The sequence below is a fragment of the Phoca vitulina genome, unplaced genomic scaffold (assembly GCF_004348235.1).
Source record: "Phoca vitulina isolate PV1807 unplaced genomic scaffold, GSC_HSeal_1.0 scaffold40, whole genome shotgun sequence".
NCBI lineage: Eukaryota > Metazoa > Chordata > Mammalia > Carnivora > Phocidae > Phoca > Phoca vitulina.
In genome coordinates, this window is record NW_022589743.1 from 16,110,529 (window position 1) to 16,124,772 (window position 14,244).

Below are 14,244 nucleotides of genomic sequence, written 5' to 3' on the forward strand. Positions count from 1 at the left end.
GCCCTCTTCCCCTGATCAGGGACTGGGATGAGACAGAGTTCCCAGAACGCATAGAACTTTGTCTGATCTCTAGGGCCCCTGTTGGATCACAAGGGGTGAGGCTAGAACTTCACCTGCCCTTAGGGTTCCACCCAGGAATAGCTGCCTTTTCTAGAGCCTCCAAGAGCACTTAAAACCCAGGTGTCCCTCCACCTTCCCTCTTGGCAAGGCATTAAAGGGGAGAAGGGGGCAGCTTTGGCCACCAGTAGACTGGGTTCAAATCCCCGCTCTGCCACATAAATATAAGAGCTACGTGACCCTCAGCATGTTGTCTGACCCTCAGTCTCTTCATCTGTAAATTAGAGATAGTCACACAGTGCCAGACTTTACCTGGCTTACAGAAAGCACTCCAAGCATTATGTTTACTTGCATCATTACGTTCTCTCCTCCCCTTTCTGTCTTCTCTCTATCCTTCCTCACCCTGGCTCCCCACTCCACTTACTTCCAGCTCATTGCCTTAGCTCCAAGAAGCCGAGGAAATGCCTCCAAGTCCAGTAGAAAGCAGGGCCCAGGCAAGAGCTGGGTGTAGCTCCCGAATGTGTGTGTGAGAATTGGGGCTTGGGGAGGGGATACTTGGGAGAACCCTTTATTTTCCGGGCCTTCAGAGTGGCCTGTGTTGGCAGAGACAGGAGTAGGCAGAGGGGTTAGAGGATGCAAACCCAGCTCTGGAGAGCCTCAGTCTGACAGGAGAAAATGTCTTGGTTTCCATCCAAGTGTGAGGAGTGGGGTCTCTTCCTCAGGCATCTCCCAGTTTAGTGGAGGTCAGTAGGTAGGATGTAGAACAGCTCTCGGGAAACTCCTAGTCCCATGGGGGCCACCCTGTCAAGAACTGGGAAGGGTCTGAAGCTTTACTCTTGCATGCTAGCAAGTTCGCTTGCCGGGGCGTCGTGGGTGTGCCAAAAAACCTGAGACTCCTGGGTCAGACAAAGGCCTGGATTCCTCATGGTACAGCAGCAGCAATCTATTCCTGTCAACACAGCCTGTCCCTTGTCCCCTGAGTGCCATGGGGATGGGCCCGTGAATGCCTGCACGTGCGGGGGTTTGCATTACCAGAGAAGCTCTGAGCTTAGGAGCACAAATCTTTTGTAATGGGCAGCAAACAAACCTGCTCTTTGCTCCAGAAAGAGATGCAATCACTCTCCTCCAAGGTTGTTCACTCTATTAAACACCCTTGAAAAGTCGGTGCCTCTATTTGTGAGACAAGCAGAAATGCAAAAGGCCCATGGAGAATTGTCTCCCAGGAAACCCATTCTCCTTACATTTACTAAAAGAGCTTAGAGTCACTGTGGCTCTGGATGGCAAAATCCTAAAGCTCACTCTGGCTAATTTAAAGAGAAAGAATAGTGGGAGCTCGCAGAATGGCCAGAAGCCTTGGCAACTGGACAGGAACTATAGAAGGATTGTGAACACAGCCAAGATCACACCACAGGAACGATCCAGTTGAGAAGCCACTGTGGGGACCACCCCTGGTCACTGGCACTAGGAACAACCTTCTTGAGTCACTACCTAAGATTTAATGTCCCTGGCCAGGCCCATCCAAACCACTGAGCCTATGCTGTGGGTTTTAGGGAGCATCCTACCAAGAAGCACAAAACGGTGTTCCTCTGGTCTGGTCATTCATCTCATCCTGCCTCTCCCACTTCGATCTGCCCAGAAGCACTTTGTCATCCTTAGGGTGTTCATTCACTGTTGTTGTGGTTTTTTTTTTTTTTTCCCATTCACTCTTCTCAAGGGTATTTTGGGTTTTGTGGGAACTTCATAAAAAGTTGGGTTGTCATAACAAACAATAGCAGCATAAAGCCACATTGGAAATTGATCACAGAGTAGTAATAGGGTCTACAGTGAAAACACAAGAGCAGGTAATCCCCCACTACACCAGGAACAGAAGCATGCTTCCTGCTCTCAGATGCCACCTTGGAAGACCCCTTGAAAGGGGAGAAATTGTACTGATAGTGAGTCTGAATTCAAACCTGACTGGAGCTGTGTCCAAAAGAAACTGCTTAAAACCAGAAGAGAATGAGCTGCATTTTATTGGCTAGCACAAGCATTATTTCCTGACACTCACAGAAATCTAGAGAACAAAATGAGATCAATTGTCAAAAGTAAAGCTGTAATTTTTTTTTTTAAACGTAGTCTCCACGACCAGCATGGGCTTGAACTCACGACGCTGAGATCAAGACTTGATGCTTAACTGACTGAGCCACCCAGACGCCCCTAAAGCTATAATTTTTGTACTTTTTTGGATTTTAATGTGCAAATTAATAGTACGTATAGCTCATTAACTTGTAATAACCAGGTATAACACAGAGATACTGTATTCATTTTAGTTGAGCAGCAGAGGTAAGTTACAAGAAGAAATATCCAATAAGGTGGTATGTAACGGCCACCCGAGTGGGAATATATATAACAAGACTTTGTATATATATATATACAAGACTCTTCCCCTTTGAACGTCATGTCCGTTAGGATGTATTTAGTTGGTGGAATATCAGAGTGCCCGACTAATAATGGCGTAAGCTTTATAAAATGTATTAGTTCACTTAAGAAGTCAGAAGTGGGGGGCTCCAGGATTGGTTCAGTGGCGTGATGCGGTTGTGAGGGACCCAGATATCTTTTCATCTTTCCCCTCTGCCTTCTGTGCCTCTCTTCTTGGTTGCAGAATGGCTGCTGCAGCTCCAGGCATCCTGGCCTGGTGCAATCATGACCAAAGCAGAAAGACTCTGCAGGGCCGGGACTTCTCAGAAGCCCTCCAGCAGGCTTCTCTTTGAGCCTCAATTGGCCAGAACTGAGGCACGCACCCATCCCAAACCAACCATTTGAGAAAAGAAATGGGAGGGCCAAGATTGACCAGGCCTGGTTGTAATTGGTACCTTTGATCAAGTAGGACTCAGGGAGTATAGTTATAAAATAATCTCTTTTTTTTGCCTCCTATAGTCCCTTTAAACCTGCTCAAGGGGAAGCAAGCTTCCTTCCCTTGTCCCTGGAGGACAATTCAGACAGGTCTTGTGACTTGTTCAGAGAACTCTTAGGCCATGGAAAAGTGGTCACTGTGCTCACTGAAAGTTGATATAATGTTACATCTCCTCCCGGCTGGGGCCTGCCATGACCAGTGGCCGCAATGTGATGGGGTGATGGGCAGAAGACATGGTCCTTCCTCCCTCTTCCTTCTCAGCTAGCCAACCCCTGGTGTTTGCCTTTCCTTCCCCAATCCAGGCAGTCCCTTGGGTCCAGGAGGCTACCCTGGATTCTGGGGGTCACTCATCCCCCCTGCAGCCCTAGGAATCCGCTGGTCCACTGCCATCTTCCCCTCTACTGAGCCCTTCGCTGGCTGAGTGGCACGCAGGAAGCACTCAGCCATCCTCTGTTCCAACTACAAGAAGACCGCTGGCTGATTCCAGCACAGCCCTCTCCTTGGTCCCCAGCATGGAGCAGCCAGCCAGCCCCGAGTCTGCATTTCCGATTTCCCACACAGCAGTCAGACTTCAGTTCACTGAGTCTCCCTAGTGATTAGGGATAAACATCTAGTGCTTTGATTGGTCCCATTTAAGCCCCTCTCGCTGCTTGTCCCCTTGTTTTGGGGGAGAGATGGTGATAGGCATTAGTTCCCTGTTCCGGCTGTAACAAATTATCACCAATGTAGTGGCTTCAAACAACACACTTAAGGCACCTGGGTGGCTCAGTCAGTTAAGCGTCTGCCTTCAGGGGTGCCTGGGTGGCTCAGTCATTAAGCGTCTGTCTTCGGCTCAAGTCATGATCCCAGGGTCCTGGGATCGAGTCCTGCATCGGGCTCCCTGCTCCACGGGAAGCCTGCTTCTCCCTCTCCCTCTGCTGCTCCCCCTGCTGGTGCTCTCTCGCTCTCTGTCAAATAAATAAAATCTTAAAAAGAAAACACAGTTATTCTTTTGCAGTTCTGAAGGTCAGAAGTCTGAAATGAGTCTTTACAGGAATAAAATCGAGGTGTTGGCAGGGCTGGTTCTTTCCGGAGACTCCACGGGAGAATCTGCTCCTTGCTTCTTCCAACTTCTAGAGGCTGCGGAGTGCCTGGCTTGTGGCCCCCTCAATCTCTGCTTCAACTGGCACATCTCCTACTTCTGCAGCCAGACCACCCTCCGCCCCACACTTGTGATTACATTTAAGGTCCACTTTGACAATCTGGATTCTCTGCACGGTCCCTTTGGCCTTCTAAGGTAACATTCACAGGTTCTGGGCAGGTTCTGGGCATTAGGACGCAGCTCTCTCTGGGGGCCATTCTGTGGCCTGCGACGCAGCTGCCATTCTCTGTAAATCCTCTCCTGCTCTGCAGCAACCTTACTCTTGACATACTCTAGTGGGAGAGAAATCCGAGCATCAAGTGACCGCTTTTGGATAATGCCTCGATAAAGCGTGCATAGAGTCTTGTTCCTTTTTGGGTTTGCTGCATCTACTGCCATCTTGGACCCTCGGCAGAAACTTCCATCTTAGCTCTGCCATGATTGACTTGAACCTATCATGGCTCCTCTTCTGGGGCCAGGCCCACCTTCCTGCATTTCAAGGAAGTTCCACCTACTACCTGAACATAATGGGATTTTATTAGCACGCAAGAAAAAAACAACTAGCTCTTCTGTACTGGGATCACAGCCTCTAGGAAGGCTCCCCGTGACCCCTGTCTCCTGGTATTCGTGTTCTCATGCAGTGCCCTCCCGCGGGAAATAAGGCCGACCCGGGTGGCCGACAGGATATTGCGGAAATGACAGTGTGACGTTCCAGGCTGGGTAATGAAGACACTGTGGCTTCTGTCTTGCTCTCTCCCCCTGGGGAAGACCAGCTGCCACTTCCCCAGACACCCAGTGAACCCTCTGGAGAGGTCCGTGGCGGGAGGAAGCAAGGCCTCCTGCCTGGAGGTTTTGCACTGGCTTTTCCCTCTGCCCGCATACCCTTCCCTGGGATACCTGCAGGGCTTGCTTCCTCATTTCCCTCAGGCCTCTGTTCAGATATCACCACGTCAGGGAGGCGTTCCCTTGACCACCTCACATAGAATGCCACACACTGCCCCGTCTCCCTTAGTGCTTTATTTTTCTCCCTGGTATTTATCACCATGTGACTCACTGTGGATTTATGTGTTTGGCAACTGTCACCCATCCCCCACTAACATGTATGTAGCCTCCGTGACGTCTGGCACCTCATCTGTTGCTCTCTCTTTGGGCCTGTAATGGTGCCTGGCACACAGGAGCTACTTACAGTGCCGTGGCCGCGGTGAGGTCCTGCGGTTTTGACAGCCCACAGCCCGCTCTACAGGAATCCCGGGGTTAGGGTGGGGGATGGGGCGGGTTCTCAGAGAAAGCGGGGATCGGGGGGCATAAACAGGGCTGCTGGGAGAATCAGCAAGAGCTGGGACCCCCCCAGTCCTGAGTGTGCGTGTGTCCTGAAACTTCCCACCTACATCATTCCCTTACTCCTCACAGCACCCCCAGAGGGGGACATGATTTCCATTTTATAGTTAAGGAAACTGAGGCGCAGAGAGGCGAGGTGCATATGAAGGTCACAGAGGGATACAGGGAAGGGGCCAGGGCTGAAGTCATCAGACTCTAGCACTGTGTCTCTTTCATCCTCACCTCACAGTGCTCGCTAAACGCCAAGGGGCTCGGCAACCCCCCGCCCTGCCTTTCTCCCTTACTCCCCGGAAGCCCAGCCTTCAACCCAGGGAGAGAAGCCAGGCCCAGCCTTCCCTCCCTGCTCCGTCCCGGGGCAGGCTGTGCAGGGCAGTCCTTGGCTGGCTGCCTCGAAGGGTTAAGGCGTGTTTGTAGCAGCTGTCTCCAAGGAGAGGAGGGGACAGCAGAGCGGAGAGGCTGATGCTGGGCTCCGCTGTCCACTGCCGACCGCTGGGGGGTGGGAGGCAGCCAGCGGGACTAGTCTAGTCCTGGGGGGGGGGGAGAGCAGTGTCCTCACCTCCATCTGTCCTGGGAGCTGGTGACCTCTGGGCCAACTGGGCAGCCCAAGAGTGAGGTCACTGCAGGGCCGGCAAGTAGGGAAAGTTCTGGCAGGCACTGAGGAATGTGGGGGGGGCGGGGGCCGGGCTGAAGCCAGAGGCAAGTAGCAGAGCCGGAAGTCCTGGGCTCGCGGAGGGTAGAAGGGGCCGCCCTGAGTCAGGGAGAACAAGCCAAGGCCCAGCGGGCAGCAGGAGGACCTCCTCCCTGCTGAGGGTCCAACCATGCCCCGGCCTGGGGGACGTGGGAGGAGGCCTGGGAGCCTGGGGCCACCGGTGCATAGCATTCGGCCCTTTAAGTCCAGCGAGCAGTACCTGGAAGCCATGATGGAGGACCTGGCCGAGTGGCTTCGGGATCTCTACGGGCTGGACATCAACGTGGCCAACTTCCTGCAGGTCCTGGAGACAGGCTTGGTGCTGTGCCAGCACGCCAACACCGTCACTGAGGCCGCCCGGGCCTTCCTGGCTGAGGCACCTGCCCAAGCCCAAAGGATTCCCCTGCCTCGGGCTGGGGTTTCCTGCAACCAGGCCGCCCAGCCGGGTACCTTCCAGGCCCGGGACAACGTCTCCAACTTCATCCAGTGGTGTCGAAAGGAGATGGGCGTCCAAGGTAACCACCCTGCACCCGCCTCCCCAGGCCCTTATCCTGCCAGAATCCACCTCCTCTCTAAGGCTCGGGCTGCACTGGAAGTCAGGAGCCAGGGTCCTCTTTCCTCATTTCGCTTTGGGCCAGCTCATCCCTTTTTGTGCCTCAGTTTCCCCCATCACGTAGTAAATCTTCAATAAATAAATGTGTTGACTGAATGATTCATTCATTCAACAAACACACGTTTAGTCCCTATCTCCTTTGTGCTGGGCACAAAGGACCAAGAGGACTGAGTCCCAGTGTCCAAAGAGTTCATGGTCTAGGAAGAGAGATACACAAATTACAGCCCAATGTGCTCAAAGCCTCAAATAGAAGTGTATGTGTTGAGGAGCCAGGGGAGGAGATGGGTGGATAGTGGGGGCCAAGAAAGGCCTCTCAGAGGAGGAGGATTTGAACTGAGTCTTGGAGAACAAGTAGAAGTTTGGGGGAAAGGGAATTCTAAGCAGGGAACAGCAGGAGCAAAGGCACAGAGAAGGTGCTGTGTTTGGATGACTGGGAGAAGCCAGGGTGGGTGAGGGCATAGGGCTGGGGGGGGGGGGAAGGACAGGGAGGCAGCCAAGTGGACATTAGGGAGGGGCCAGCTGTGCTGACGCTTGTGAGGCCCAGGGGAGTGACAGGCCAGGATCCCCCCTCTCCTAGGCCATGGAGCCTGGCGCCCACCCTGGTGCGGCTGGAGGAGGAGATGGCCTTGCCCCCTGCCCCCACCAGATTCCCTCATCTCCTAGGCCATGGAGCCTCGCGCCCACCCTGGTGCGGCTGGAGGAGGAGATGGCCTTGCCCCTGCCCCCACCAGGGTCCCTCATCTCCTAGGCCTAGTGGGATGAAGCTGGATGTTGTGCCATCCTCCAGGTCAGAGGGGGTGGGGGCTGAGGTGGAGGGAGGAGTCAGGCCCAGCTGCTGGAGGCTGGCAAGGCAGTGCGGAGCAGGACTGGAAGGCTGAGAAAAGCTAGTGTCTCATCGAGCACTTGCCATGTAGCCAGATCTTGTCCGCAGACACAGCAACCCCCGTGAAGCAGTCTACATCCCACTGTACAGAGGAGGAGACTGAGGCTCAGGGACTAGCCCAAGGACACACGCTGCTGGGTGGGAGAGCCGGGACTCCAACTCGGGCAGTAGGGCTCCAGAGCCTGTACTCAACCTCGCCTGGTTATATGTGGGCTGAGGGTTGAGTTCCAGATGTCCGCTGGTATCGGAGGTGAGCTGTGTGCGTGGGAAGCAGAACAAACTGCTTTTACTCCTAGACCCCTACATCCAAACGGAGCGGGGAGAAGGGCAAGGTGGAGCGCAACCCCCAGCTGGGCTCTGGGCTTCTCTGCTTGGCTGTGTCACCTCTTCCCACCCCAACCTGTCTTGTTGGACTGGCCACCTACCATGCCCTGAGAGCCTGAACGATTCTGCTCAGACCCCTCCTAGGGGCCGGCCAGACCCCAAGATCCAGCGATCCGAGCCAGCCCCCTCCCTCCCACCCACCCCCCGCCCCCCGTGCCCCGACCCCGGGCCAGGGACGGCCCCAGGGCTCTCCCAGCTACTCCGCAGAGCGGAGGTCCGCAGGGGGCTCAGGCTGCCTGCCGCCTTCCCCCACCTCCGCTTGCCAGAGGTGGTGATGTTCGAGACGGAGGACCTGGTGCTACGCAAGAACGTGAAGAACGTGGTGCTGTGCTTGCTGGAGCTGGGCCGCCGAGCCTGGCGCTTCGGCGTGGCGGCGCCCACCCTCGTGCGGCTGGAGGAGGAGATCGACGAGGAGCTGCGGCAGGAGCTGGCCCTGCCCCCGCCGGACCCGCCGCCGCCCGAGGCCCCCGCGCGGCGGCCCTGCCACTTCCGCCACCTGGACCAGCTGGTGAGGGGCTCCGGACACGCCCTCCAGGCCCCGCCCCGCCCCCTCCCCCGTCCGCACGCGCCGCTCGGAGCCTCCTCCTTCTGGAGCCCCAGCACGCCCTCCCCCGACTGAATTCTCGGTGCGGCGTTGCTTAAGTCGTGCTCCCCTCGGAGCCTCAAGCCTCATCACGTATCGGCCCAGCTAAGCCGCTTATTACGTTTGTATTACAATCCCGCGCTCTAGACCTCTCTCACTGAGCCCCGCCGCGCGACTTCTGAGAACACTGCCTCTGGCACCGTCTCTGACATCTCGGTTCAAGGCTTAGTTCCACTGCTCCACGGCTGTGTGACTTGGGGCACATTATTTAACCTCTCTGTGCCTCAGTTCCCTCATCTGTAGCGTGGAGGTGTAATAGTACCTACCTTCCATGGCTGCTGAATATTAAATGAGCCAGAGCATATGAAGTGCTCGGAACAGTGTCTGGCACGGAGGGGGCGCTTCATAGGAGAGTGCTGGGATTAACCCGTTTCTACCGCCCAGGAATAGAGCTCAGGGAGGTTTCTTAACCTGCCCAAGGCCTATGGTGTGGTGGAGGCAGGACTCCAGCCGAAGCCCGTCAGATTCCAGGGTCCACCTTCTTCATCATTACACTCCACTGCCTCCGTCAGCTGACCCACAAAGCCACGGAACTATAAGTGACCACTCGAGGTCTCGATGTCACTGGGTCATTTCTGCACTTGCTTCTCAGCCTCCAGCCCTGACCTCAGCAGAAGCCTGGAGGCTGGCTCTGGGGGACAGGCAGGCTCCCCCTCATCGGGCTTGACCCAGGTTGGGGGATAAGGAGCTTGGGTACTTGTGCAGAGGGAGGGCTGAGCCCCTTGTCACTGCCCACAGGTTCAGAGCCTCGTGAGCCGCTGCACGTGCCCAGTTCAGTTCTCCATGGTTAAAGTGTCTGAGGGGAAGTACCGCGTGGGGGATTCCAACACCCTCATCTTCATCCGGGTAAGTCTGGGGACCAGAGTTGGGGTGTCCCCAGGATCAGCAGAATAGCGCTGCCTTTCGTGGGACCTTGCCCAGGACTGAGGGCAAGGACAGGAAGTCACCATTCACCCCAACCTATCAGGACTTGGGGCTTTCTTTCTCTCCCTTGCGGAATTCCCAGAAGATAGTTGGCAAAGCTGGCAATCCTATTCCCTCCTCCTATTAGGGCAGCCAGAACCCTGCCCCCATCTGCTCCACCTTAGCCTAGTGCAGAGGGGTGTCCAGGCAGAAATAGAGTATGAAGGGTACTCCTGAATGTCCTTTGCCTCCACTCCATCCACATGCTTGGTCAGAGCAAGGGGCCTGAGAACTCCAAGTTTGTGTACAGTGCACAGCCCAGCCCACACGGGCCCCATGGTCCACGCTTCCCATGCCTGGCTTGGTACATCCTGCAGAGTGAGCCGCAGTGGGGGTCTGAGATGTGCCTCTCACTGCCCGCCCCTCATACCCGGCCACGCCCCTCGGGAAACAGATTGTACCTAGAGGCGTGGCCAAGCCCTCTCCTTGATCGCAGGCCATACCTGGGGACAGAGCCAGCTTGAAGGTAGGGACAAGGAATTTCAGCTGAGGAAATGGGAAGCCTGGAGAGACCGTGACCTGCCCCAGAGTCCCAGAGTGGAGTGGATGGCGCCCCCAAGAGTCCTTGACATACCCGCTACAGAGCAAAGCGGGGCCACTCTTTTTGTTTTTGTTTTGTTTTGTTTTTGAGAGAGAGAGAGAACAAGGGCGAGGTGGGGGGAGAGGGGCAGAGGGAGACTATCCCAAGGAAGCTCCGCACTCAGCGCAGAGCCCCACGTGGGGCTCAATCTTACAACCCTGAGATCATGACTTGAGCCAAAATTCAGAGTCAGATGCTTAACCGACTGAGCCATCCAGGTGCCCCTGGGCCACGTTTCTGCTACAGGCATGTGCAGGTGGAAATCCCTTTCCAGTGAAGGGAGAGAAGAGAGTGCTCCAGGGCCAGGCTGCACAGTGCTTGTGAGATCCCTTGTCTAGTTGTGGGGCAACTCTCTGTCAGCCTGGCCGCCACCCTTGACAACATGTGTTATCCGATGCTAGTTGTGGAGGAGAGACAGGCTGCAAAATACACCCCCCCACAACACCTGTGCAAGGAATACCTGCGTGCTCGTGTGTACATGGATAGGAGTGCATGCTGGAAAAGTGCAGGCTGCTCCAGGAAGAGGGGACGCCCTCTATCCCGCCCCCAACCTCATCCTTGTCCCCTACAGATCCTCCGGAACCACGTGATGGTGCGCGTGGGGGGTGGCTGGGACACCCTCAGCCATTATCTGGACAAACATGACCCCTGCCGGTGCACGTCCCTCTGTGAGTCCCCTGAGAGTCTCTTCCCTGTGGCTTTGGGTCGGGAGGCCAGAAGCAGAGGTAGGAGGTAGGTCTGATCTCCAGGGGCAAGAAATATGGAGAAAGGAAGATACCATAGAAGGTACTGGTGTTAAAAAAAAAAAAAAAAAAAAAAAGGTACTGGTATGATACCCTCAGTTGTAGGAAGAAAGCGAGGCAACCACAGTGCAATACCAATCATAGCCACAAGATGACGCCAAACACATAGAATCGCATTTGGTCAGGGTGCCTCTTGGCAGGGCTGAGGTCTGGCTCTGATATCCACAGTGGGGGCACCGAGTATGATTGGAGGGGTCTTTAGTCCCCCCATAATCTCTATTAGTACCTCAAGCCACCCCAAATAAGCATGCCATCCAAGTAAAAAATGTGAACTTGCAATACAAACACAGCTTTAAACAAGTCCCCGAGCTGGGCCCTCTGACCAGATTTTGTCCCCTGAGCCCCTATAAGGAAGTCCTGGCACCGCCACTGTAGGTCCTACTGTCTCTAATGTGGGTTTGGGGCATGGGACAGCTAGGGGAGAACAGTGGGCCCCATCAGCAGGAATTTAACCCTTTCCTCCTCTCCTCTCTCTTGGGGGGGCTGTGTTGGTAGCACACAAGGCGGGCAGTTTCCAGAAGCCCCCTGCCCCACCGGTGCAGCATGAGGTGAGGGTGCAGGACGGGCCCTCGCAGCCCCAACCAACGATGACTATCAGCCGTTCCCAGAGCCCGCTGCCCCCCGTGGACTGGAAGACATATACCTCTTCAGGCCGGAAGCTGAGGCCCCCCACCTCCTCCACCCCTAGAACCCACAGTAAATGGGGAACAGAGGCGGGAGTCCCCAGAGAGACAGCATCATTCCTGAGGTACAAGGGAGAGGGCCAGAGCAGGGTCTCTTTCTTCTTTGGAGCCCACATTCTCAGAGAGAAATATATGGGAAGCAGGTCTCCGAACGGTGCCCCCTAAAAAATACGGGAAGCCGGTCTCCGAACGGTGCCCCTACCCCAGGTGTTCAGAACCAAAAAGGCACTCAGTACCACTGGGATCATCTAGCTTTTTTGTATGCCCTCCCATTTCACAGATGAAGAGGCTGAGGCCCATAAAGGCCCATAGAGATTTCCCAAGGACCTTCTGCCATTTCACAGTAGGACAGATACTCAAACGCCCCCTCCCCCAAGACTGGTGAGCTGAAGTTGCGGGACCTGAAGTAACCCGGGGTCCAAACCAGGCTTCTAGCTGCTACACAGGGGAATGAGGGAGAATAAACTTGAACAGTATCTGTCATAAGGAAGACTTGGGCGGGCCCAGAGGCACAGAGAGCATCTGTTTCATTCAACATGAAGTCTGGTCCCCTTGGTGTTCTGGCTGGGGAAAGTCATCCCTTCCCAGAGCCAGGGGACTGGATGAGATGATCCTGCCAGCCTCATGATTCTCCCTTTCAGGCACCAGGAGAAGTCACCCACCCCGTCTTGGAGGCAGCTGCCAGTGGGGGACAGCCCACTCAGCCCCCACTCCTCATCCCCCCATAGGGGCCGAGACCCACGGTGCACCTCCTCAGGGAAGAGGGAGGAGAGATACTCCTCTGAACATCCCAGAGGAAGGACTCCCACATCTTGGATTCACGAGGAGACAGACAGCCAGGGAGCTCACGCCAGGGCCCCCACCTCCCAGAGATTCCGAGCCCCCGAAGCCACCGCCAAAAGGACACCAGCAAGAGGACTATCTCCGCTGCCTCGTTCCTCCAGCCCAGCGAAACCCATGGGCCTCAGGCCACCACCCAGGGGTGAGGCTGAGGGTGCTTCTTCCCAGCTCAGGGAGCCAGCAGCTGTCCGCTCTCTGTCCCCTATTAAAGGGCCCGCCAAGATCCCTGTCTGGCTGCCCCCTGCCTGCCCCCCCACTCCAGGAAGCAGCTTTCCAGGTATTGCAGGCGGAGGTCCCATGACAGAATTGGGGAGTGGCCCCCTCCCAAGGGCTGTCCCTGGGGACCTGGCTGGGTGCAGACATGGGGACTTCTCTGCGGATGCGAGACAAGGGGACCAGAAGTCGGACATCCAGGTGACAGCAAAAGCTGGGGAGCCCTGGGGCCTGGGCCCACAGGAGTGGGAGGAGCGATATCCTCCCCTGCCCCTGGGTGCAACCAAGGATCAAGCTATCTACCATAGTCTTGAGGAGGAGCTTTTGGCCAACATGAAGCTGCTAGAGGTGGGGGGTGCCTGCCCCCAGGGCACAGGGTCTGGAGTCATCCCTCGAAGTGGAGTCTACGTCCCCAGCCTAGGTGGGCGGTGGCCTGAGCCTAGGGGTCCTTATGACAAAGTCATCCAAGAACTGGCTCAGGGCCCCCCACCCCTCCTTAAAGTGGACCTGGGAGCCTGGAAGGCAGCCTCTACAGGCTCCCCTAAGCTATCTGTTACCACTGGACCAGGAAGCCCAAAAGGGAAACCGGGAGTCAGAGAGAGTGGGCCAAAGGTAAAGGCAAGCCTGAGTGCCAAGGGTACCGGGATGAAGAAGGGACCAGCTCAAGGAAGGCAGGACTGCTCAGCCCCCACTGTGTCTGCCAGCCTGGAAGCCCCCACACCTTCACCCTCAGATCCCAATTCTGACAAAACCCAGGCATGTCCAGGCAAGGCCAAGAGAACACTCCGAAAGCCCCAGAGAGTCCCATCCATCTACAAGCTGAAGCTGAGGCCCAGAATCCGGCCCCGGAGAGACCACAGGCCTGGGAAGCAGCCTTCACGAATCCCCAGGCCACTGGCCTACCTCCACCTGGGTTCAGCCAGGGCACACTCAAGGGGCAGGCTGGTGAGAGCACTGGGCAGAAAGGGAGTGGGGGCAACCCTGGTGGATGGAGCCTCAGCGGGGAAGGAGGAGGAAGGAAAGAAGAGGGAAGAACCAGCTGCCCCACTGAAGAGCAGCCCCCAGCCTTTGGAGGGCATAGGTCTCCAGCAGCTTGATCAAGCCCCACTCCCACCAGAGGACGAGTCCTGGGTCTGAGGAGGAGCCTTCCCAGCCTTGAGCTTGTGAGTCCGGGGGAGAAGGGAGGTGAAAAGGATGCCATGTATCCACTGGACTCTCAGCTGCAGGAACAGAGGGGCCTTGGCAGGGGAGAGGGTGTGGGTGGGGTCAGAAGACAAATATAGGTTCAATCTGCTTGTTGGGCAAAGGGGCAACCCCTCACTCCCACTCCCGGGGCACCGGGGCCACCCTATGTCTTCTTGCTTCCCCCCAGAACAGCTCCCCAAACTCCTGGCCTCTGGCTTTGGCCACCATTTCCACAACTCTTGTAAGTTATTAAACACTTGTAGGTGTGTTTCAGAGCCCCAAACTTCTTGAGTCCCTCACTCGAGGATTGTGGTGGTGCAGGAAGGCACAGTTTCAAGCGTTTTCCCAGGTGCAGGAA

General features: G+C 55.9%; 1 protein-coding gene across 1 annotated transcript; it reads left to right on the forward strand.

Annotated features, from left to right (window-relative positions):
- The first annotated feature begins 5,966 nt into the window (after positions 1–5,966).
- GAS2L2 (growth arrest specific 2 like 2) lies at positions 5,967–13,916 on the forward strand. The gene is made up of 6 exons (XM_032428986.1): positions 5,967–6,611; positions 8,243–8,484; positions 9,358–9,465; positions 10,734–10,830; positions 11,461–11,713; positions 12,290–13,916. Exons 1-6 carry the CDS (start codon positions 6,227–6,229, stop codon positions 13,836–13,838), a joined length of 2,634 nt encoding a protein of 877 aa, XP_032284877.1. The 5' UTR covers positions 5,967–6,226; the 3' UTR covers positions 13,839–13,916.
- Positions 13,917–14,244: the final 328 nt, after the last annotated feature.

Bases quoted from the DNA above. Each gene is read 5' to 3' on its own strand.
- GAS2L2 (XM_032428986.1), top strand. From the start codon at position 6,227: ATGCCCCGGCCTGGGGGACGTGGGAGGAGGCCTGGGAGCCTGGGGCCA. The intron at 10,831-11,460 runs GTGAGTCCCCTG...CTGTGTTGGTAG, and splicing joins CTGCCGGTGCACGTCCCTCT to CACACAAGGCGGGCAGTTTC. The intron at 11,714-12,289 runs GTACAAGGGAGA...TCTCCCTTTCAG, and splicing joins GAGACAGCATCATTCCTGAG to GCACCAGGAGAAGTCACCCA.